At 49.3% G+C, this 25,921-nt stretch overlaps 1 protein-coding gene across 1 annotated transcript; it reads left to right on the plus strand.

The window, feature by feature from the left end:
* The first annotated feature begins 456 nt into the window (after window positions 1–456).
* LOC142922469 (uncharacterized) lies at window positions 457–25,679 on the plus strand. The gene is made up of 3 exons (XM_076063278.1): window positions 457–561; window positions 5,994–7,130; window positions 25,662–25,679. Exons 1-3 carry the CDS (start codon window positions 511–513, stop codon window positions 25,677–25,679), a joined length of 1,206 nt encoding a protein of 401 aa, XP_075919393.1. The 5' UTR covers window positions 457–510.
* Window positions 25,680–25,921: the final 242 nt, after the last annotated feature.

Here is a 25,921-nt window from a genome sequence, read left to right on the forward strand (position 1 = left end):
CAGACACACACAGAGACACACACAACACACACACAGAGACAGACACACACAGAGACACACACACATCACACACGAGACACACAGATACACAGAGACACACACACATCACACACAGAGACACACACAGACACACACGAGACACACACAGAGACACACACACAGAGACACACAGATACACACACATACATACACACAGACACACACACATACACACAGATACACATACACACACATACACACACACTATTACACTATTCAACTATAGACGAGAAACCTGCAGTGATCTATCAGTGCAGGAGCGGAGCTGCTGTGAGGCGAGGCGCTTGGAGCTCTCTGATTGGTCCAAGCGGCGACTTGGAGCCAATCAGATTTGGTTCCTCCCTAGCCACGTGACGTGGGATTTTTTTTTCCCGCCAAATTTTTGAGACTCCTCCTCGGCCAGGCGCCATTTTGAGAGTCGTGAGGTGCGGATTTGAATTTTTTGTTATTTCGGAGCAGAAATTAACGACGATGACGACCCCCCAGGGGTGCGAGATCGCCTCTCGTGAGGGAAAACGTGAGGTAAAAAGTGGCCTCAAATGTCCAGCCCGTGATTCGCAGATAGTTTAAATATGCACTGTTGAATTTATGGGCAGTGCTGAGTCTATGGGGCAGTGCTGAGTCTATGGGACAGTGCTGAGTCTATGGGACAGTGCTGAGTCTATGGGACACTGCTGAGTTTATGGGGCAGGGCTGAGGCTATGGTCATTGACAAAATACAAACGATGTAATTTGTGAATAGTTTGCCTCGTGAGGGGCATAAGATGTGCCAGTATTCGTCGAGATGACTGTTTTCTTTTCACCCCGCGAGTAATTTATTGCTTAAAGGAGACATCGTGGAGGGAAACAATGGGAGTGATATAAAACTACATCTGTGTGCTTTGTGGTTGTTCCTACAAGTAACTAAACCTACCCACGTGACGCGGGAGTTTTTTCCCGCCAAATTTTTTTTGGCTCCTCCCCGCCCCCGCCTTGGAGCCAATCAGGTTTGGTTCCCTCCTACCCACGTGACATGAGATTTTTTTTTTCCCGCTAAATTATTTTGGCGTCTAGCCCTCCTCGCTACGCCTTGGAGCCAATCAGATTTGGTTCCTCCCTAGCCACGTGACGCGAGATTTTTTTTCCCGCCAAATGTTTTGTGACTCCTTTCCCTCGGCCAGGCGCCGTTTTGAAAGTCGTGAGGTGCGGTTTTGAATTTTTTGTTATTTTGGAGCAGAAATTGACGACGATGACGACCTCCCAGGGGTGCGAGATCGCCTCTCGTGAGGGAAAACGTGAGGTAAAAAGTGGCCTCAAATGTCCAGCCCGTGATTCACAGATAGTTTACAAATGCACTGTTGAATTTATGGGCAGTGTTGGGTCAATGGGCGCGGTGCTGAGTCTATGGACATTGACAAAATACAAACGATTTAATTTGTGAATAATAATGTAGCCTGGTTATTAAGTATGGTAAGTGTACTGACAGTCTATAATGTAGACTGTAGCCTGGTTATTAAGCTGAGTGAGTGTACTGACAGTCTATAATGTAGACTGTAGTAATGGTTATTAAGTATGGTGAGTGTACTGACAGTCTATAATGCAGACTGTAGTAATGGTTATTAAGTTTGGTGAGTGTACTGACAGTCTATAATGTAGACTGTAGTAATGGTTATTAAGTATGGTGAGTGTACTGACAATCTATAATGTAGACTGTAGTAATGGTTATTAAGTATGGTGAGTGTACTGACAGTCTATAATGTAGACTGTAGCCTGGTTATTAAGTATGGTGAGTGTACTGACAGTCTATAATGTAGACTGTAGCCTGGTTATTAAGTATGGTGAGTGTACTGACAGTCTATAATGTAGACTGTAGCCTGGTTATTAAGTATGGTGAGTGTACTGACAGTCTATAATGTAGACTGTAGCCTGGTTATTAAGTATGGTGAGTGTACTGACAGTCTATAATGTAGACTGTAGCCTGGTTATTAAGTATGGTGAGTGTACTGACAGTCTATAATGTAGACTGTAGCCTGGTTATTAAGTATGGTGAGTGTACTGACAGTCTATAATGTAGACTGTAGTAATGGTTATTAAGTATGGTGAGTGTACTGACAGTCTATAATGTAGACTGTAGTAATGGTTATTAACCTGAGTGAGTGTACTGACAGTCTATAATGTAGACTGTAGTAATGGTTATTAAGCTGAGTGAGTGTACTGACAGTCTATAATGTAGACTAGTAATGGTTATTGACCTGAGTGAGTGTACTGACAGTCTATAATGTAGACTGTAGCAATGGTTATTAAGCTGAGTGAGTGTACTGACAGTCTATAATGTAGACTAGTAATGGTTATTAACCTGAGTGAGTGTACTGACAGTCTATAATGTAGACTGTAGCCTGGTTATTAAGTATGGTGAGTTTACTGACAGTCTATAATGTAGACTGTAGTAATGGTTATTAAGTATGGTGAGTGTACTGACAGTCTATAATGTAGACTAGTAATGGTTATTAAGTATGGTGAGTGTACTGACAGTCTATAATGTAGACTAGTAATGGTTATTAAGTATGGTGAGTGTACTGACAGTCTATAATGTAGAATGTAGCCTGGTTATTAAGTATGGTGAGTGTACTACAGTCTATAATGTAGACTGTAGTAATGGTTATTAAGTATGGTGAGTGTACTGACAGTCTATAATGTAGAATGTAGCCTGGTTATTAAGCTGAGTGAGTGTACTGACAGTCTATAATGTAGACTGTAGCGGTACGTAGCTAACCGTGCTAATTGTGTTCTGGTTGCATTTTGCACAATTATAATAGTACAATATGGCACCAATCTTTAGCACGAATGTTCAGTTTTATCCTGAAAATTCATCTCTGACACTTTCAGTGAATACCTGAAATGATTTCCATTGAGAATGTCAATCTCTTGACGCGTAAGGGGAAAATATCCCGGTGGGTTATGACCACGCGATGCCTCGCATTCACCAAGACAATGCAGTGAATGTGCTGGGGGAAAGTAAGCACATTAAGAGCAAATATCCTAAACAAAAAATGTTTTAATAAAACTTGACCATAACGTACTCTTTGGCTTTTTCGGTGAAGTCACATAACGGCCAGCATGTTTTTTTCCCCTCCAAATGTTTTTGTAATCTGTGCGCATAACCTGATGAAACGAATGACCTCTTTTTTTAAATAACCCACGTGACAGATCCAACTCATCTCTCTTAAACTATAAACTAGTTTTTCTATTTTATTGTACAAGGTAAGACCCACTGAGCTATGTAGCTTTTTTTCACAAGCGACCTGGCCATCACGAATAAAAGCTCAACACAAAGTGACTTCATCGTGTGGAAATGTATCGCAGTTAAATATTTTACATGCGTGATGTTAATTCTAAATCTGGAGGGGGGGAAACCGGAGGAACCAGAAACATCCATGCAACCACGAGGCAGAGACACGCACACTCCAAATATACTACCAGCAGCTCCACTATCAACAACAACAACAACCGCAGTTCGCCACTAAGTGGCGGTGACATCACCACGACGCTTGTGCCAGGCGATGTGCACCTTGAGGCCACGTGAATTGTCGAACGCCCGCTGGCAGGAGGTCACGGGGCAGACCCAGATGCGACAGGTCGACTGACTGAGACGACTGGCTGATGCACCACCTGTGCCCCCTACTGTGCAACTTGCTGTCCTCAACGGATGGCACCTCAGCCAGCCACTCACAGGGGGTGACTTCCTCCAATATTTGAGGCACCGCAGCCTCAGTAGGGTCATCCCCACTTTGTCCCACGTTGTTTTCCTGGCTGAGGGATTTCCCCTTCCCCAGGACTTCAGGAATGCTCAGAAAATCTGCAAACCTGTTCCTGGGGGTCGGATATTGGATCACCGTTCTTTCCCCTAATGATGGTAATAGGTGTGGCGCTGCAGGTTACTTTTTTGATGGAATTAAAGAGCGGTTTGTGATCGTGGGCCACTGAGGGAGACTCCATCTCCTCAGCAACCCGCGACCACCACCCATTCTTGCAGTGCCTCACGGCTCTCCGAACCTCCGAGCGAAGGCTGCGGTAAGCCTCCTCATTCTCCGACGTGGGATGCTGTAGCCGATGAGAGTGGGCCTGTCGATTTTTCTCAGCCGGCTTGAACACCTCCTGTCAGCCAGGGTCTCTGGGGAGGTCTGGACCGTGTACCCAAAGCAGCCATTGCAGCTACATGAGCTACAGTCCTAAACCTCGCCCATTTCCCCTCGACATCAAGAGGAGTGGGGGACAATGCCAATCCCAGCCGCAAGCGATGATGAAATTCTCGTTTGTAACTTTCATCAGCTAGCTGAGACCATGCCACTAAGGGTTTGAATGGGGTCCTGGGTGTACACCCACCACCGGAGTGGAAGAATTGCAGGTGCATCTTACAGATGACAAGTCGATGGTCAGTGGGCAGATCAGCTCCACGGTAGGTCCTGGTGTCAAGGACATGGGCCCGCATTCGCTGTTCCATCACTATGTAGTCCAGCAGATGATCTTGCTTGGACCCGGCATGCATCCATGATGTGGTGTGGATGCGCCGATGCCGGAACAGCGTGTTGGTAATTACAAGCCCATGGGCTGCACAAAAATTAAGCAGCCTCCTGCCGTTGTTATTGAGCTGGTCTGCCCGATGCCTTCCAATTACTCCAGACCAGGTGCCAGCATCATGACCAACTCAGGCATTGAAGTCACCCAACAAGATGACTCTATCCCGAGGGGCCACTTTAGCCAGCACCTGTGACAGGAGGTCATAGAAGGTATTTGACTCATTGGCCTTGCTTCCATCCCTCCACGGATGTTCGTCTTTGGTGGGGGCATAAGTTACCATGACCACCACTCCTCACCTGTGGTTGATGGGAAGGCGAGCCCAAAGTAGCCTGGGGCTTACAGCTTCCCACACCTCATCACCATGCTCCCACACCCCTTCATTCTTTTATTCAGAAAAAGAGCCACACCCTGTTGTTTGGCAGTCTCCTGCCCCGTGTAGAGGACTGTCCACCCCTCATGGTGGCAGGAGCCAGAGCCGGTCCACAGGACCTCCTTATTACCACAGAGATCCAGGCGGTACCGGTCCAGCTTTTGACAGAGGAGTGGCAGCCTCTCCTCCGCAGTGAGCGTTCGAACATTCCACGTGGCCACACGTAGTGGTTTTTTGTTGTTTTTGGAGGAGCCCCGAGGGGAAGGATTCAGTCTCCTGGCTCCGCCAAATGGGGTTTGGTCAGGAGACGTCATAGACGCCTGTCCCCCCGGGGCGTCCGGCACAAGCTTATTTATAAAATGTTGTGGTCGTGGTTTAGCGGTAATTAATTGGAGGTGGAGGGGTTACCAGCCCCTCACACCTGTCCAGAGCCCCCACTTAGCCACTGTGGTGGTTACAAACGCCATGAGGGGAAAGGCCAATCCGAATTGGCCCTCCCCCCCGGCACTGCCCACGGCAGCGTTGCCCGTCCGGCACCACAAGGAGGTAGGGGGTTGTTTTGCCGGACACCACCACCATACCACCACTACTACCACCAACACTACCACCACCATTACACCACCACTACTACCACCACCACTAGCACCATTACCACCACCACTTCCACCACTTCCACCATTACCACCACTACTACCATACACTACCATCACTACCACCACCACCACCATTACCACCACTACTACCAGCAACGCTACCACCACCATTACACCACCACTACTACCACCACCACTAGCACCATCACCACCACCACTTCTACCACCACTTCCACCATTACCACCACCATTACCACCACCACCACTACTACCGTACACTACCATCACTACTATCACCACCACCATTACCAACATCACTACAATCACTGACCACCACCGCTACCACCAATACCACTACCAGGACTTTTGCGTGCTGAATGCTGGAATCTGATCCCGCGTCTCCTCCCTCTCCTCCGGCCCTCCCCCCTCACCAGCGGCCTCCCAGACAGCCTCCCCCGGCCCCGGCCCCGGCCAGGGCCACAGCCGCCCCCTCCGCGAGGGCTCGCTCCTCCTGGCCCATCCGGGTGCCCAAGCGCTCCGCGGACGACGCCGGAGGAGGAGGAGCCGAGTCCCACGCGGCGCCCTCCAAGGTCGCTCGCCCGCTCGGCGACGACGCCGGGGGGCCGGGGCCCGCGCCGGGGCCTCCCCGCCGCGGCCGTCGTCTTCGTCGCCCCGTGACGCTCCGGGCTCTCGAGGGGGGTGGGCGCCGCCGCCGGGAGACTCCGGCGGCGGCGGCGCCCCCCCGGGAGAGCTCCCACGGCGGCGGCGGCGGCGGCAGCGGCGGCGCCCGGACGACGCCGACGCCGGGAATCGGCCCGAGGGTCGCCCCGGAGCGCGGAGACGGCGGCGGAGAGTCGGGGCCGGCGCTCGGCGCCGACGAGGCAGCGGGCGAGGAGGCGGCGGAGGAGGAGGCGGAGAGACGCAGGGAGGCCGCGGTTGGACCGCGTGCGGCGTGGAAGAGACACTTCGACTTTTGGTGGCAGGGCGTGGGCAGGAGGGGGAGCAGCAGGAGGGGCGGAGGAGGAGGAGGCGGAGCGAGAGGAGGAGGAGGGGAAGAGGAGGCCGAGGCGGAGGAAGAGGAGGAGGAGGTTTTGGCCGGGCGGTCGCCGCTAAGCAAGCGGCGGGAGGCGGCGGCGGCGGATTGCCCGGCGGGACCGAATCCCGATCCCTGCCCGGGCTCCTCTACCTGCCGCGCTCCTCCGCCTCCTCCGCCTCCTCCGTCTCCTCCGACGCCGCCGGCTCCTCCGACGCCGGCGGCGGTCGCGGGCAAGCGGCACTCGGCCCCGCGTGGGGCGACGTTCCACTTCTGCTCGCTGATGCCGCGGCCGCTGGCTGAGCCGCCGCCGCCCACCGAGAGGCGCCGGGGTCGCGCCCTGGAGAAGCAGCGACAGAGACAAATTCAGCAACAATACCGGCAGCAGAGAGCGTCGTCATCGTCGTCCAGCTGTTGGTCGTTCTCGGACGCATCGTCGTCGTCGTCTTCATCGCCGGAGGAGGTGGTGGAGGGTGACGAGGTGAAGGAGCGGAGGGGCGAGGAGGAGGAGAGGGAGGTGGTGGTGGAGGGTGACGAGGTGAAGGAGCGGAGAGACGACGAGGAGGAGGAGGGGGAGGTGGTGGTGGAGGGTGACGAGGTGAAGGAGCGGAGGGACGAGGAGGAGGTGGTGGAGTCTACGGGGGGCGTCCGCAGGCTGCTGCTGAAGTTTTGCGCCAGCCGCCTGCAGCCGAGCGTCGACAGAGCACGAGACGATGAGGAGGTGGCGGACAACGAGGAGGAGGAGAACGAGGAGGAGGAGAGGAAGACGAGGAGGAGGAAGAAGAAGAAGAGGACGAGGAGGAGAAGGAGGGGACTACGGAGATCACGCAGTGCAGCCGATGATGGCAAGTCGGGCGACGAGGAGGAGGAGGAGGAGAGGGTTGCGAGTCTCAAGAGGGTGGAGGAGTGCCGGATTCTCAAGCAGATAGACGACATCATGGCTGAGATACCCCAGCTGGAGGGGAGATGCAGGGTGAGGAGGAGCAGATGAGGTGTAGGGTGGTGAGGAGGGGCTGGGTGGTGAGGTGTAGGGTGGTGAGGAGGGGCTGGGTGGTGAGGTGTAGGGTGGTGAGGAGGGGATGGGTGGTGAGGTGTAGGGTGGTGAGGAGGTGTAGGGTGGTGAGGAGGAGGGTGAGGAGACTCCAGGGCAGCGGGTGAGGGCGTTGGGAGTGTGTGGTGACACAGGCGTTGTAAACGCCCGAAGAGCATCCCCAAGTAGCAGCTGTCCCTGTGTGGCACAAGGTGGTGGCCCTGCACCGGCCTGCATGTGGACAAGAGCCTGTCAGTAGGGGGCGATGATTGATGTTTCATCTCAGTTGTGTAGTTTGTAGGTAATGTTTAGAACTTGCTACATTTTCACTCAGATGCCAGCATGCAATGGCCTACTCGTTTTGAATGACACAATAGTATGTTTTACATACACTGTGAAGCAGACTGTGCAACTTTTTTGTAAAAGCTTCTTGTTAATACGATGTAACGTGATGCAGTATATTTCACTGCAGTAATCCAATTTTGTTAATATGCCTGTCAATAATTTAGAATGTATACTTGTCTGGTTTTGTGCATACTTGTAACATTTGATCTGTAAGGGTCAAACATTGAATAAGTGATGTTAGGACAGTGTGTGTGTGTGTTTGGAAGTAACCTGTACAGAGAACTCAGGTGAGACCCGTTGTTCTTGTGATACAGGTCAAACGGTTTTTTGTGTTCCACGAAGCATCTGGAGCAACTCATTGTCTTTGAAATAGGTAGCACGCTCGGATCATTCATCAGTTACAAGGCATACCACGTAAAAGTTACACGTATAGGAGGAGGTATATTCTCTACAACACGAATTATAGTTTTGTCTTACGTGTTGAGGCCACGTGATGTGTCGAAGGCTCTCTGCCAGCTCACAGGACAGACCCAAGTGCCGTGTGCTCAATAAGATGACTGACAGAGGCACCACTGCACCGACTTGGTGTGGCCGGCGCTCCGCTCGTTGTCGTGAGCGTCGCTCATCCGCCCTCCGTTGTTGTTGGAGGGCGACTGCCTCCAACTGCCCAGCAGCGTGCTTCACGAGCCTCCTCCACAGAGGCCGATCTTGACACCGCTGGTACCGGTCATCGGCAAGCCCACTCAGCTCCACATCCTTCTTGTACAGCATCAGTCCATACATCTTTAAGAGGGTTATTGAAATGCCATGCTACAGACAGATGGGCAGATATGAACGAACAGAGCTAATGCATTAACATCTCAACCTTGGTTGGAAAGCGTTAAAAAGGAATGTCTTATTTGACCTGAACTGCATATTGTTTGATTTGAGTTAAGGACAATAAAAAAACTAATACAGATATCGTGCACTCACATCAGTCTGGATTGGCGCGTGAGAGGACCTCCTGTAATACTATGATCTTACCAGATACGGAGACAAATTGGCATTAATGCAGATTTGAGGCTATGCGGATGGCTTTGAACCCAATGAACCCTTCAATGGTAATGCACATAATAGGGACATGCTTTGTTCACTTTTCTAAACCCATGCTTTTAAAATAATCTCAAGCAATTTTCTCTGCCAGTCATGTTGCCTGATCTTATTGCACTCACACAAAGACAAAGATCCCCCATATAGCCTTAACAGACTGTAGGGGCAAGTGCTGTTAGCGAGCACCTATGAAGGCCGGAACGGTATACGAGGGGGTGGGTGGCCAGCACCATGCCCGACCGCCTTTATCTCCCTAGTGGCAATGTTTACACACCGTACCAGGTACTCACACTCCTATAAACGCCGGCACGCACGGCACTCGAGGGGGAAGGTGGCCAACACCGCACCGGGCCGCCTTTGTCTCCCCTGGTATTTACACACCACACTAGGAAGTCATTCAAGACTACATCGATGTAGGGAAAACCCAGGACTGGTTTAAATATCTGCCACTGTTGTGTGTCATGAGCAGGAATACAATTTGGGTCACCGGGTTACGGAGTGCAGTGCGATAGCCACTAAATTACCGCTCCCCACTCGTACACAACAACAAGAACAAAGATCCCCGGTAGAGCATTAACAGACTCTAGGGGCAAGTGCTGTTAGCGAGCACTTATGAAGGCTGGCACGGCACACGGGGTGGGTAGCCAGCACCGCGCCCGGCCGCCTTTGTATCCCGAGTGGTGATGCTCACATCACACTGGGTACTCATCTTTAGGCTGAGTCGACCTAGGGAAGGCCGAGGACCGGTTCAGATAATCGTCACTGGCGGTGTTGGCCGTGAGCGGGAAACGAACCCGGGTCTCCGGGTTCGTAGCGCAGCGTAGCGCTAACCGCTGCCCTACCGCTCGTACAAAGATACGTTTAAACACGCGCACGCAAGTACACATTCTGTTTGACTAACACTTCTTTCAAACCGTACGTAGCCAAACATTTCCGTTGTAGAGTTTCTGGATAATGTTTGGAATTACCACAATTTTGACCGTGACACCAACATGCAATGTGCGTTGTGAGTGACACAATACTCTGTTTTACATCCGCTGTAAAGCAGAACTGCGCATATTGTGGTGAATGTTACTGGGGTAGCCAAATGTGCCTGTCGGATTTGAACTTTGAACCTCTGCAACAAATAGAGAATGCGCTACCATATTCCTGGTTCTTCCGGTAAAGTCACGTAGATAGAAAACAAAAAATAAACAAAATAAAAGATTAAAAAATGAAAAAATGTAATACAAATAAATAAAAATAATACATTTTAAAAAATTAATTGATGATAAGATGCCATGGGTCTACTGACTCAGATGACTGGCCAATGCACCGCCTTTGCCCTCCACTACACACACACAGTGTGTGTGTATGTATGTACACACAGTGTGTAAGTACACACACAGTGTGTACGTACACACACACAGTGTATACGCAATAATGTCCACGTTGTTGCTGAGCTCACGCACCCAAGGGAGGGGGCAATGGAAAATGAAGCTAAATCAACTTAAACTCCATCCCCGCTCTGTGACGTCACCACTCAGCATGACCTCATCGGCATGAAGTGCCAGCGGGAGGTGTACCTCGCTAGTGACGTCATGTCACCAAGGTATTCACACTCCCCCAACCCCGTCCACAGCGCTCTTGAGCGTGACGTCACCTCCGCTTGGGTCACTGCCGATATCAATCCTTATTTGGGCAAAGCTACGCCCAGTGACTGGCGGTTCATTAACATAATGTGTCCGTTGAAGCCGTCGAGAGTTTATTGCGACGGGTTCAGCAGCCACGCCTCATCCCTCACATATGGGCCGGGCTCATTAACATAATTTATTCAGTTACGGAGCTGCTCATGGGAGGGCGTGTCTCTTACCCTGGAAGTGACGTCATGTTACCTGCTACCGCGTGACGTCGCGAGGTAACAGGAGGCTGCCGATCCGCGCTTGCACTGAAATCCGAGGTGAGAAATTCTCATTGTGGTTGTTGTGGTGGTGGTTGTGGTGGTTGTTGTTTACCAAGGTAGAGCCTCTCTCTCTCGTAGGGATGTCAGTTGAGTAGCAGCGAGCATGGGAATCGATGTCCAGGTTGGAACTTTACAATGCGGGGCCTAGCCACGCGGGGCCTTGCCTCCTGCCCTCGCCTGATTGCATTCACTTTAATTATCTCGCTTAAGTTTAATTTGTCTTCACCCGGCTCGCCACTTTGTAACTTTGTTTTATTGTCAATATTCACGCAGTTTTTATTTTCTTTTGTTACCAGGCCAAGCCCGCTTGAGCTGTTATACCGCTCTTGTTATCAGAAGCGACCTGCCCACAACAACACAAGGTGAGGCTTTGTCAACGTGTGTGAATGTTTTGACTTAAAACTTTTGTGACTGTAGGAATTAATATTCTTGGTTCTTTCGGTAAAGTCACGTAGATAGACAGATGATAATTTTTCTTTTTTAAATGAAGCAAAAAACCCCACAACGTTTCTATGGCAACATTAATGTTGAAGATGCGAGGGCTTACAGGAATATTTATGACATTTGCCCTCTCATTGCGTGCCATGACAGTGCTGTTTGCACAGTCACACAGTCACTGTAAGATGTTTTTCTTGGTCGTGTTTTTGTTTTGTTGCTTGTTGTGGTTGCACCCGATTCAAGAGCCGAATGGCTCATGGGACTATAACCAAAATAAATAAAACTGAAAATCAAAAAACTGAAACCGCGTGATGAATTTGGGAAAGTTTTTCACTGCATCTCCAAATATATATAAAGGCAAAGTTGTGATTGTGTGTGTCTGTTCAAAATGTTTAGCGTACTTCCCGACATGCAACAAACTGGAAATTTGCCATGTGGGTACTTTCCAGACTGTACACCATACAAACATTATACAAATACACTTTTGTGTTTTTGTTGGGGGGGGGAGGGGAGCTCAATAATGTATAGATTTTTTGCACGGCAAGTGAGCTGTGACGTCAAATCTGTCACGTGACCCTCGCACGTGGAAGCGAAACTCATTGTAGTGTAGTAGTTATCGTTTTCTGTGTGTGTGTCTGTGTGTGTATGTCTGTGTGTGTGTGTGTCTGTGCGTGTGTCTGTGTGTCTGTGTGTGTCTGTGTATGTGTCTGTGTGTGTAAGAGTAACACATTGTAGTGTAGCGGTTAGCGCTACGCCGCGCTACGAACCCGGCGACCCGAGTTCGATTCCCGCTCACGGCCACTACCGGCGACGATTATTTAAACCGCTTCTGGGCATCCCCTAGGTGGACTCAGCCTCAAACGAGTAACTGTTGCGATGTAAACATTGCCACTAGGGAGACAAAGGCGGCCGGACGTGGTGGGTCCAAGTCCCGGGCGAAGCCGGGTAGTACAGCTAGTCATGAATATATGAATGAATATAGACGTGTAAGTCACGTGTGACTGTATATATTAATTCCTCCATGGCTCGATACTGACGTGTCGATGGTGTGGATATTCTTATTTTCTGTGTGCAGCTGACGCTGGTCTGATGGAGCAAAGGCCCTCAGCACAGCAGCCCTGTACGACAAGTCAACAATGCGACCAGCGTGCATACAGCACGGATCGGACTGGAAATTTGACACAGCACCAGAGAACTCGCACAGGAGAGAAACCCTTCAGGTGCAGTGTGTGTGGGAAGGCATTTTCAGATTCATCTACTCTTAAAATACACAAGAGAACACACACGGGAGAGAAACCCTTCCAGTGCACTGTGTGTGTGAAGACATTTTCAGATTCATTTGCTCTTAAAACACACCAGAGAACACACACGGGAGAGAAACCCTTCAAGTGCAGTGTGTGTGGGAAGGCATTTTCACGGGCATCTGCTCTTAAAACACACCAGAGAACACACACGGGAGAGAAACCCTTCAAGTGCAGTGTTTGTAGGAAGGCATTTTCACGGTCATCTGCTCTTAAAAAACACCAGAGAACACACATGAGAAAGAAACCCTTCAAGTGCAGTGTGTGTGGGAAGCCATTTTCACAGTCATCTGCTCTTAAAACACACCAGAGAACACACACGGGAGAGAAACCCTTCAAGTGCACTGTGTGTGGGTATGCATTTTCACAGTCATCTGCTCTTAAAAAACACCAGAGGACACACACGGGAGAGAAACCCTTCAAGTGCAGTGTTTGCGGGAAGACATTTGCACATTCATCAAATCTTCAAGTACACCAGAGAACACAGAAGCATAAGAAGATCCACAAGGAGTGGCGTCTGGAATCAGCTTGTGAAAGTCAAAGTGCCGCAATGAGCCCATCCCTCATGAAACACGAACCGGAAGAAAATCCCAGCTTGGACACTTATGAAGGTATCGAGGTGAAATATGAAGAAGTGAAGGTGAAATATGAAGAGGTGATGGTGAAATGTGAAGAGGTGATGGTGAAGAGCGAAGACGTGAAGGTAAAATGTGAAGGTGAAGATTCAACTCCAAAATGGGACCTTCACATCGTGAAGCAGGAGGTGAATTCTGACTGTAAGGCAAAGTGAGGCAACTCCCAGCAGTTTGTAGAAGTGGAGGTGTGGGTGGACTTCCTCCGAGACAATACAAAGTCAAGTGGAGACCCGGTAGATGTGTAAGCCAGAGACGATGTCGCTCCAATAGATGCACCTTTGTCACATGCCTTTAATGACAAGAACGTGAAGTTGAACACTTTGTGGGCCCATGGGTTGGGTAGATCTGTAACCAGGAGCGAGAGACAATAAGCTCCCAAGCATTCACTATGTTATAACAATTGCATTTACACGGTGCTTGCTTTATCGCCTCAGCAACTCAAAGTTTCGTGTCGTACCTCGTCTGAAACACTCGAAGAGCATCCCCAAGTAGCAGCTGCCCCTGTGTGGTACAAGGTGGTGGCCCTGCACCGGCCTGCATGTGGACAAGAGCCTGTCAGTAGGGGACGATGATTGATGCGTCATCTCAGTTGTGTAGTTTGTAGGCAATGTTGATTCGAAGCTTTCGTGACTGCAGGAATCCACACTGTTGAGTTCTTTCGGTAAAGTCACCACGTGGGTAGAAACATAACAGATCACGGCGTTTAGATCACAACACAAGCAATCGTCATCAGGTGGGACAACCACAGCAAGAGAAACTGCTGAAGTAGTAGGCGCCTACTCCAGCAGTTTCTTCTTCTTGCTGCTGTGCTTGTCCCACCTGATGACGATTGCTTGTGTTGCCATCGAAGTGCCGTGATCTATTATTTGTAGCGTAATGGTTTGAATTTGCTACATTTTGACCCAGACGCCAGCATGCAACGGCTTACTCGTTTTGAATGACGCAACAATAGTACGGTGTACATACACTGTTAAGCAGACGGTGCGTATTTGTAAAATAACTTCTTGTTAATACGATGTAACGTGATGCAGTCAATTTCGCTGCAGTAATTCAATGTTGTTAATATGCCCGTCAATATGCCCGTCAATAATTTAGAATTAATACTTGTCTGATTGTGCGCGTACATGTAACATTTTGTCTGAGGGTCAAACATTGAATAAGTGATGTGAGGACAAAGTGTGTGTGTTTGAAAGTAACCTGTACAGAGAACTCAGGTGAGACACATTGTTCTTGTGATACAGGTCAAAGGCTATTTTTGTGTTTCACGAAGTGTCTGCCTCTGGAGCAACTCATTGTCTTTGAAATAGGGAGCACGCTCGGATCATTCATCAGTTACAAGGCATACCACTTGAAAGTTACACGTATAGGAAGAGGTACATTCTCTACAACACGAATTGTAGATTCGTCTTACGTGTTGACGTAGATTTTGTCTAACTGGGACTAGAAATGCTCCTTCCTGATTCACGTCTGGATGTTCGTACCTATCGGTTGAAGCAAACCCCACTGCTGTTGTTGAGACACTGTGCACCAATAAGGGTCCAACAAATTGACGGCCTTCAGGCCAGGAAAGTCACAACATTTGCACACGAAGGACGCATTCACGCAAGTACCCCATGCTCCGTTTTGAAGTTTTAAAATGAAACATCTTTGAATTGTGTTGTGTTTTGAATTAGATGAGTTTATTTCTTCATTAAAAGCTTGTATCAATTTACATCTGGAAGACTTCATTAAAAAGTACATTTCGTGTGAATTTTCTCTCGTCATTAAGTAGATGGCCTTGCCGGGGGTTCGGTTCAATGCGGACACAAACAGTGTACACACACAGTGTACACACACACAGTGTACACACACAGAGTACACACACACAGTGTATACACACAATGTACACACAGTGACACACTGTACACACACAGCGATACACACAGTGACACACAGTGACACAGACACAGTGACACAGTGTACACACACACAATGACACACAGTGACACACACAGTGACACACTGACACAGTGACACACACACAGGGACACACAGCGACACACAGGGACACACAGTGACACACACAGTGCCACAGTGGCACACACAGTGACATACAGTGACACACAGTGACACACACAGTGACACAGTGACACACAGTGACAGTAACAGTGACACACAGCAACAAGTTACACACAGTGACACACAGTGACACCGTGACACAGTGACACACACAGTGACACACACAGTGACACAAAGATAAAGATCCCCCACGTAGCCTTAACAGACTGTAGGGGCAAGTGCTGTTAGCGAGCACCTATGAAGGCCTGAACGGTACACGAGGGGGTGGGTGGCCAGCACCACGCCCGGCCGCCTTTGTCTTCCTAGTGGCAATGTTTACACACCGCACCAGATACTCATTTGAGGCTGAGTCGACACAGCGGCACACAGTGACACACACACACAGTGACACAACAACAACCGCCATTCGCCACTAAGTGGTGGTGACGTCACCACGACGCTTGTGCCAGGCTATGTGCACCCTGAGGCCACGTGAAGTGTCGAACGCCCGCTGGCAGGAGGTCACGGGGCAGACCCAGGTGCTACGGGTCGACTGACTGGCTGATGTACCACCTATGCCCCCTACTGTGCCAACCTGCTGTGCTTTAGCCACCGGGAGCTCCGCTCATTCTGAGTGTCGCTCCTCCGCCCTCCGTTGTTGTTGGAGAGCGACTACCTCCAACTGCCCAGTAGCGTCCTTCATGAGCCTCCTCCACAGAGGCCGATCTTGACACCGCTGGTACCAGTCATTTGCAAGTCCACTCAGCTCCACGTCCTCCTGTACCACATCACTCCATCTCTTCTCTAGCCCGTGCCACGCCCGCTTAGCCCCCTCAATCCGGCCGAACAAAAGCTGTTTCGGCATGCGGTGGCTGGGCATGCGGGCTACATGACCCAGCCATCGCAGCCTTCCCCGCCGGAGGAGCTCACCGATGGGACCTTGCCCAGATCTTTCAAGGATTTGTGAGCTCCTCACACAATCCAGTCTGATTAAACCCAGGATGGATCGTAGGCAGGCCAGCCTAAATGTTTCTAACCGGCGAAGATGTTCCATTAGGGGGGTCCACGTTTCGCAAGCGTAGAGAAGGGAGGGAATGACCATGGCCGAGAAGACCTGAAGCTTAGTGCGGAGCGACAGACCAGGTACCTTTCACACAGCGTTACGCAACCGATGAAAAGATATTGCCGCTTGACTGATTCGGAGTGAGACCTCTGCTGTTAAACTGGAGCCAGTCATAAGCACACTGCCCAGGTATGGGAAACTCTCCACTCTCTCCACAACTGCCCCATCACCGATTGAGAGTTGTGGGGGTGGAGTGTCCGATGGTACAAAATACCCAGGCAGGTGCTTAGTTTTGGTGGGGCTGATGGTAAGGCCCCACCTCTTAGTGGCACGCTCCAGTCTCAGCAGCAGCGTCTCCAACTCCTCCTCCGAATGTGCAGCTATTACCAAATCATCAGCATACATAACGTGGTTGAGCAATAGGGAGCCATCCCTTGACCGCACCCGGGCGTCGATCAGCCTCCCATTATATCTGTACCATATGGAGATTCCCCCGGTACAGCTATTGAAGGCTTCGCGAACTATGTGGTCAAAATAGATGTTAAATAATGTGGGAGCCAGAAGGCATCCCTGTCGCACCCCAAGGTTAACAGGGAATGGCTCTGACTCCCGGCCACGTAGTTTTACCCGGGCCCGCTCACCATCATGAAGGTCCTTAATGATCATGAGCAGAGGGTCAGGTACTCCAAAAGCACGAAGAACAACCCAGAGCCCAGGCCTACTGATGGTATCATAGGCCTTGACCAGGTCAATAAAGCAGAGATGTAGGTCTTGTTGGAATTCCCTACACCTCTGCTGTAGCAGATGGACAGAAAATATGGCATCTGTGCAGGACCGCCCTTTCTGAAACCGCATTGGGGCTCCGCAAGCCTCTCCTCAGCGTGCCTGGCAAGGCGATGTTGAATAATCCTTGTCAGGACCTTTCCCAGCACACTGAGGAGTGAGATGCCCCTGTAGTTGTTACAGTCTGTGCGGTCCCCCTTCTTAAAAAGGGGGACCACCAGGGCATCCTTCCAATCCTGCGGAACCCGTCCAGTGGTCCAAACTGTTGTTATGATGTCATAGAGGGCAGTCTGTGCACAAACGCCACCCTCCCTCAGCATTTCGCTTGGGAGATCATCTCTGCCCGCTGTGTTTCCTGGTCTCAGACTCCGGATCACCTTCAGTACTTCCTCAACAGATGGCACCTCAGCCAGCCACTCACAGGGGGTGACTTCTTCCAATATTTGAGGCACCGCAGCCTCAGCAGGGTCATCCTCACTTTGTGCCACGATGTTTTCCTGGCTGAGGGATTTTCCCTCCCCCAGGACCTCACAGAAATGCTCAGCAAATCTGCAAACCTGTTCCTGGGGGTCGGAGATTGGGTCACCGTTTTTTCCCCTAATGATGGTAATAGGTGTGGCGTTGCAGATTGCTTTTTTGATGGAGTTAAATAGAGATTTGTGATCACGGGCCACTGAGGCAGACTCCATCTCCTCAGCAACCCGGGACCACCACCCATCCTTGCAGCGCCTCACGGCTCTCCGAACCTCCGAGCGAAGGCTGCGGTAAGCCTCCTCATTCTCTGACGTGGGATTCTGTAGCCGATGACAGTGGGCCTGTCGCTTTTTCTCAACCATCCTGAACACCTCCTCTGTCAGCCAGGGTCTCTGGGGAGGTCTGGACCACGTACCCAAAGCAGCCATTGCAGCTGCATGAGTCACAGTCCTAAACCTCGCCCATTTACCCTCGACATTAGGAGGAGTCGGGGACGATGCCAATCCCAGCCGCAAGCGATGATGAAATTCTCGCTTGCAACTTACATCAGATAACTGAGACCAGGCCACTTTAGGTTGGAATGGGGTCCTGGGTGTACACCCACCACCGGAGTGGAAGAATGGCAGGCGCATCTTACAGATGACTAGCCGATGGTCAGAGGGCAGATCAGCTCCACGGTAGGTCCTGGTGTCAAGGACATGGGCTCGCATCCGCTGGTCCATCACTATGTAGTCCAGCAGATGTTCTTGCTTGAACTCGGCATGCATCCATGATGTTGTGTGGATGCGCCAATGCCGGAACAGCGTGTTGGTAATTACAAGCCCATGGGCTGCACAAAAATCTAGCAGCCTCCTACCGTTGTTATTGAGCTGATCTGGCCCATGCCCTCCAATCACTCCAGACCAGGTGCCAGTATCATGACCAACTCGGGCATTGAAGTCACCCAACATGATGGCTCTATCCTGAGGGGCCACTTTAGCCAGCACCTGTGACAGGACGTCATAGAAGGCATCTGACTCATTGGCTTTGCCTGCATCCCTCCACGGATGTTCATCTTCGGTGGGGGCATAAGTAACCACGACCACCATTCCTCGCCTCCAGTTGATGGGAAGGCGAGCCCAAAGTAGCCTGGCACTTACAGCTTCCCACACCTCACCGCCATGCTCCCACGCCCCCTTCATTCTTTTGTTCAAAAGAAGAGCCACACCCTGTTGTTTGGCAGTCTGCTGCCCCGAGTAGAGGACTGTCCACCCCTCATGGTGGCAGGAGCCAGAGCCGGTCCACCGGACTTCTTGAATGCCACATAGATCCAGGCGGTACCGGTCCAGCTCCCGACAGAGGAGTGGCAGCCTCTCCTCCGCAGTGAGCGTTCGAACATTCCACGTGGCCACCCGTAGTGGCTTTTCGTTGTTTCTGGAGGAGCCCCGAGGGTAGATATTCAATCTCCTGGCTCCGCCAATTGGGGTTTGGCCAGGAGACGTCACAGACGCCTGGCCTCCCGGGGCCTCCAGCACAAGCTTATTAGTTACATATTTCAGTTTAACTCGTGGTTTAGTGGTAATTAATTGAAGGTGGAGGGGTTACCAGCCCCTCGCACCCGTCCAGAGCCCCCGTTTAGCCCCTGTGGTGGACACATATGCCATGAGGGAAGGAGCCAATCAAAAATTGGACCTCCCCCCACAGCACTGTCCACGACAGAGTTGCCCGTCCGGCACCGCGAGGAGGTAAGGGGTTGTTTTGCCGGACACAGTGTATATACACACAGTGACACACACACAGTGACACAGTGACACATATTGTGTGCACACGCAGTGTACACACACAGGGTACACACAGTGACACAGTGACACACACACAGTGACACACACAGTGACACAGTGACACACACACAGTGACACACACACACACAGTGACACAGTGACACAGCAACAATCGCCATTCGCCACTAAGTGGCGGTGACGTCACCACGACGCTTGTGCCAGGCACAGTGACACACACAGTGACACAGTGACACACACAGCGACACACAGTGACACACAGTGACACACACAGTGTATACACATAGTGTACATACACACAGTGTACAAACACTCACAGTGTATACACAATAATGTCCACATTGTTGCTAAGCTCACACACCCAAGGGAGGGAGCAATGAAAAATTAATCTAAATAAACTTAAACTCCAACTCTGTGACGTCACCACTTTGCATTACCTCATCGGCGTGAAACGCCAGGGTGTGGTGTACCTCGCTAGTGACGTCATGTCACCAAGGTATTCACCCCTCGCCCGTCCACCGCGCTCTTGAACGTGGCGTCACCTCCGCTTGGGTCACTGCCGATATCGTTCCAGTGGCAATCCTTATTTGGGCAAAGCTACGCCCAGTGACTGGTGGTTCATTAACATAATGTGACCGTTAAAGCCGTCGCGAGTTTATTGCGACGGGTTCAGCGCCCACGCCCCCATCCCTCGACGTCTGGGCCGACCTCATTAACATAATTTATTCATATTCTTAGTTTTTTCGGTAAAGTCACGTTGAAGAGAAACAACAAAATAACAAAATATATATAAAACAATAAAAAATTCTCACGACGTTTCGACCATAACTCAAACGGTCATCATCAAATCACACTTATCATTGACGGCAATAATGTCCACATCGGATTGGGAACATGTAGACAATATGACTGCCTCTTCAGCTGCTACTATGTCGACCAAATGTAAGGAAAACCTGATTTCCAAATTTAACCTCCTCTTCAACAAAAGACCGGACCCACACACCAAAAAGTTAGACGTTAATAAAGTCGTAATTAATCGCAGTAACAGTCCTATTTCCGATGGTCTGAAATCCGTTTTAGCTAAAGGTCTAAACTTTGCAGTCACACCTAAACACATACCAGTTAATGATATAATTGCCCAAGTAGACGTTGCTCTCAGGGGCCTGGGTCACATCGCTGCAGACGTAGCAAGATCTGAAATCGCTGCAACCCTCAAAAACGCTAAGATGCCAGCTAGCAACCTCAGCAAAGATGAGCGTTTTGAATTATATAAATTAAAAAAGAGGAATGATATTGTAGTTCTCTCAGCTGACAAAGGCAATGCTACTGTCATCATGGATAAAATAGAATACAACAACAAAATTAAAGAATTACTCGACGATGGTAGTTATACAAAAATAAAAAGAGATCCCACCAACAGCCTCGTCACACAAACCAACAAAATAATTTCTGATTCAACCGCATTAATTGATCAATCTAAACAGTTTTCGTTGAAACCTTCTGCTGCCAGGCCACCAAGATTATACGGCTTACCAAAAATACATAAAGTTGATACACCTCTTCGTCCCATAGTCTCTACTATCAGCTCCCCCACCTACAAACTAGCTCGTTTTTTCTCTGAAATCCTGCGTCCTTTCACTGGAAAGACCACCTCTGCGGTACAAAATTCTACTCACCTGGTATCAACAATCAAGGGTATTTCCCTGTCCCCAGACGACCTGCTTGTCAGTTTTGATGTAGTTTCCTTATTCACCAAGGTTCCTGTACCTGACACCATTGCAATCATTGAAGACTTGGTTCATCAAGGACTAAACACTGAGGTACCCCCCCTGGTGAGACACTGCTTAACCAATACATACTTCACTTGGAATGGAACTTTCTATAAACAAACTGAGGGCACCCCAATGGGCTCCCCCCTTTCTCCAGTTATAGCTAACATTTTCATGGAGAAATTTGAGACTGACGCCATCCAGACTGCCACTCTGCGCCCAACCTTATGGAAGAGGTACGTGGATGACACTTTTGTCATCTGGCCACTTGGCCGGCCTGCTCTAGACCAATTCTTCGACCACATCAATTCCATACACCCAGCCATCAGATGTACCATGGAAGTCGAAATAGATGGCAAGATACCTTTTTTGGATGTCCTAATTAAAAAGAGACCTGATGGTTCAATGAGCCACTCTGTCTACAGGAAAGCTACCCATACGGATGCTTATCTGAAACCGGATTCCCACCACCATCCATCCCAGAAGAATTCTCTCATCAAGACTCTGTATCATAGAGCCCAATGCATATCCGACCAGGAACACATAAGCAGTGAACTCAAGCACGTGCACCAAGCTCTTAAGGCTAATGGTTACTCCGACTATACAATCCGCAAAGCTATCACTCAAACCATGAAGAAGAACCCTCTTGAGGAGCCTTTCAAAACCATCACTTTACCCTACATTGCTGGGATCACAAAAAAGATCTCCAAAATCTTGAATAAACACAAGATCCAGGTCCGTTTCAACACATTACATACAATCCGTGATCTGGTTCCGTCTGTAAAAGATGTGATTCCGGACATACAATACCCTGGTGTCTACAAACTAAGTTGCCTCTGTGGTAGTAGTTACATTGGAGAAACCAAACGCCATGTCTCGGACCGCATTCGTGAACATAAAGCAGACCTTAAACACGGTAGGACCAACACCTCGGCCGTGGCAGATGACTTATAATTCAGTAGGCTCACATGACATTTACTTCTCCAAGATGGAGGTTATTTGCAATCCATCTGGCTACCATGAGAGATTCGTTCATGAGGCTATCCACATATACACAGAGACAATTTCAACCGAGAGGAAGGAATTATGGCTTAGCAATCATTGGAAGGATTTGATAAACCATTTTGGGTCTTAAATGATTGTTCACACTTATGGTGGCTTTCAGACCGCATCCATTATTTTCGTCTCCCCCCTCCTCTATCCCGAACATATATGGACTCGTCCATCTGAATGACTGTCAAATCGCTCTCCGTGGTGCTAACGTTAAAAAAACGCCACTTTTTTCAAATTTTCTTGCTGTGGTTTTCACACCTGATGATGATTGCTTGTGTTGCAGTTGAAACGTCGTGAGAATTTTATTGTTTTATATTTTGATTATTTGATTGTTTCCCTTCTACGTGGTGACTTTACCAAAAGAACCAAGAATAGTTCATAGTTCCATTTATTTGGCATAGCCCTGTGAGCCATTCGGCTCTTGAATCGGGTGCAACCGCAACATACAAAAAAACATGAACAAGAAACATCTTAAAGTGATTATGTGACTGTGCAAACAGAAAATTCAGGAAAAAAACATCAAAATATTCCTGAAATAGCACCGTACACCAACGCTGTGTGCAAAAATCCCAGTGGGATGCAAGTCAAACAACAACAACCACAAGACAACTAAGATTAAGGCCATCAGTCTAACTCCGTGCTACAATAAACAAAAACATGGCCAAACCCAAAAAAGTTTTCGAAATCACCAAAATAAAGCCATAAATGCAATGTAACAGTGATCATAGGGACTGTGACCGAACTTTTAAAAATAAACTACATAAATAACATGTAACACCAAACCCTTGAGCTATAGCTGGCTGCAAATATGAATCCCTGCAGTCACGAAAGCTTTAAATCTAAATTTATTATTACTTCGTTAACATCTTTCACTTTCGCACGCCGCTAATTTTTTGCAACAGGAGGTTTCATTACCACAGGTGACACGTGCAGTGGGCCCAAGACGAGGCGAGACGGTTCGCTAGGGGCAACACGTTTATTCAACAAGGGAACCACAACACAGAGGGGTGACGACCCCTCACAGCCGATAACCTCAGGAGGCAGTCCCTCCACACTACGGTGCCCTTACTCTGGTTCTAGCGCTAACCCTACACTGGTTATGACTGAACCCGACCCTAGCCAGGGTCACTGGGCTCGTCGCTTCAGGGTCTTCAGGGTCTTCAGGGTAGTGCTCAGAGTCTTCTTCAGAGCTTCAGGTGGACGAGGACCGCCAAACCCGTTCAGGGGTCCGGCTTTTATCCCCGTTCCAGGGTCTCTCCGCCCCTGGCCAAGCCTTCTGGAACTCTCTAGGGGGCCCTGGAACATCCCCCAGCCCCCCCCCCCCCCGCCCCCCCACCGTCTTGGGGTCTGGGGGCCCTGTTCGTCACACCTGGTCTCTACACCACCCCCTGTTGACGCATGTCCACTATTACAGGTCAGCTCCCGTGGTAAAACGCATACAGCCCAACAATGGCGCTACATCATCCCCCCCCCCCCCCCTTGTAGCATCCAGGCGTCTGCTACGTTCACAGGAAGCCCTAGACGCATGCACGAATATGCTCAAGGTGCCATGTCATACGTTCGAGCGTATGGATGTCCCCGACTTATTTATTACCTTTACATATAATCCAACTTGGCCTCAGATAAAACCAAAAAAAGTAATAACTTACATTCGGCCAGACACCCAGCCATCGATACGACTTCACAGCCAGGGTGTTCAGACAAAAGCAAGTTAAATTCATCGAGAGCATTCACTGAGAGTCGTGTTTTTTGGAGAAACAAGATGCTGGATGTACTCAACTGAGTGGCAGGAACGAGGACTTCCACATCATAGGGGTTTCCCCTTTTTTTCTGGCAACAAAACTGAAACCTTTTGGCGTCCTCTGGTCGAGCACCAATTGGGTCGAGGCTCTCAAGAAAGCCGTCCCTTGGTGTGGACCAATCGGTTTCAAGGACAATGCCACATATATATTATCATAGTGCGTGTTTTTTGTTTGCATTTTCACTGCAAGTATTGTGGTTAATGCTGTAACATGAATCCTTGTAAAAAGGTTTCAGTTTTGTTGCCAGAAAAAAGGGGAAAAACCCCTATTATTTCATTTTGGTACTGCCAAAGGAGGGCTAATGATGTAGATGACTTCCCCACGCTCATATTTTAATCCGGCTGAAAGAAAAAAAATCATCCAATCCAAATCGATGTTATATCTGCCGAGTTTCCAAATCCAGAGGAAGACCCAAAATCTGTTTGCAGTAGTGACCGCAAATATTATTCATGGACCATACGGAAACCTTAATGTCAATACAGCAGCATGTATGAAGGACATAGAGAGCAGCAAGAAATATCCGAGACAATTTATTAAAGACACACAAACTGGAGATGATGGATATCCTCGCTGTAGAAGGCGAGCTCCAGCAGATGGTGGATACACAGCAAGACTGAAGATTAGAGGCAACGCGGAAATCGAAATGGACAACAGGTGGGTTGTTCCGTATTCGACGCTTCTTTCTAAAATGTTTCAGGCGTAGATGTGTTGACCACGCTCCACCTCCTCCAGTCAGTGTGTGTATCATGGTGTGTGTGTCAGTGTGTGTGTCAGTGTGTGTCAGTGTATGAGTGTGTGTCAGTGTGTGTGTCAGTGTGTGTCTGAGTGACTGAGTGACTGTCTGAGTGACTGAGTGACTGTCTGAGTGAGTGACTGAGTGTCTGAGTACGTGTCTGAGTGACTGAATGTCTGAGTGACTGAGTGAGTGTCTGAGAGAGTGACTGAGTGACTGTCTGAGTGAGTGTCTGAGTAAGTGTCTGAGTGAGTGACTGAGTGAGTGACTGAGTGTCTGAGTGACTGAGTGAGTGACTGAGTGAGTGTCTGAGTGAGTGACTGAGCGAGTGACTGAGTGTCTGAGTGAGTGACTGAGTGACTGAGTGTCTGAGTGACTGAGTGTCTGAGTGTCTGAGTGAGTGACTGAGTGACTGTCTGAGTGAGTGTCTGAGTAAGTGTCTGAGTGAGTGACTGAGTGTCTGAGTGAGTGACTGAGTGAGTGACTGAGTGGCCACGAGTGACGGTGAAATATGAAGAAGGGGCGACCTTGAAGCGTGAAGGTCATCCACTGAATGCTTGGGAGCTTATTGGCTCTTGCTCCTGGTTAGAGATCTACCCAACCCATGGGCCCACAAAGTGTTCAACTTCACATTATTGTCATTAAAGGCCTGTGACAAAGGTGCATTTATTGTAGCGACATCGTCTCTGGCTTACACATCTACCGGGTCTCCACTTGACGTTGTATTGTCTAGGAGCAAGTCCACCCACACCTCCACTTCCACAAACTGCTGGGAGTTGCCTCACTCTGACTCACAGTCAGACTTCTCCTCCTGATTCACGTTGTGAAGGTCCCATTTTGGAGTTGAATCTTCATCTTCACATTTTACCTTCACTTCTTCGCTCATCACCTCTTCACATTTCACCATCACCTCTTCATATTCTACCTTTATTCCTTTAAAAGTGTCCAAGCTGGGATTTTCGTCCGGTTCTTGTTTCATGAGGGATGGGCTCATTGCGGCACTTTGACTTTCACAAGCTGATTTCAGACTCCGACTCCGCTCCTTGTGATGCTTTTG

This window comes from Petromyzon marinus, unplaced genomic scaffold (assembly GCF_048934315.1).
Source record: "Petromyzon marinus isolate PM22_M1 ecotype Great Lakes invasive population unplaced genomic scaffold, UKy_Petmar_22M1.pri1.0 PM_G_Scaffold_98, whole genome shotgun sequence".
NCBI lineage: Eukaryota > Metazoa > Chordata > Hyperoartia > Petromyzontiformes > Petromyzontidae > Petromyzon > Petromyzon marinus.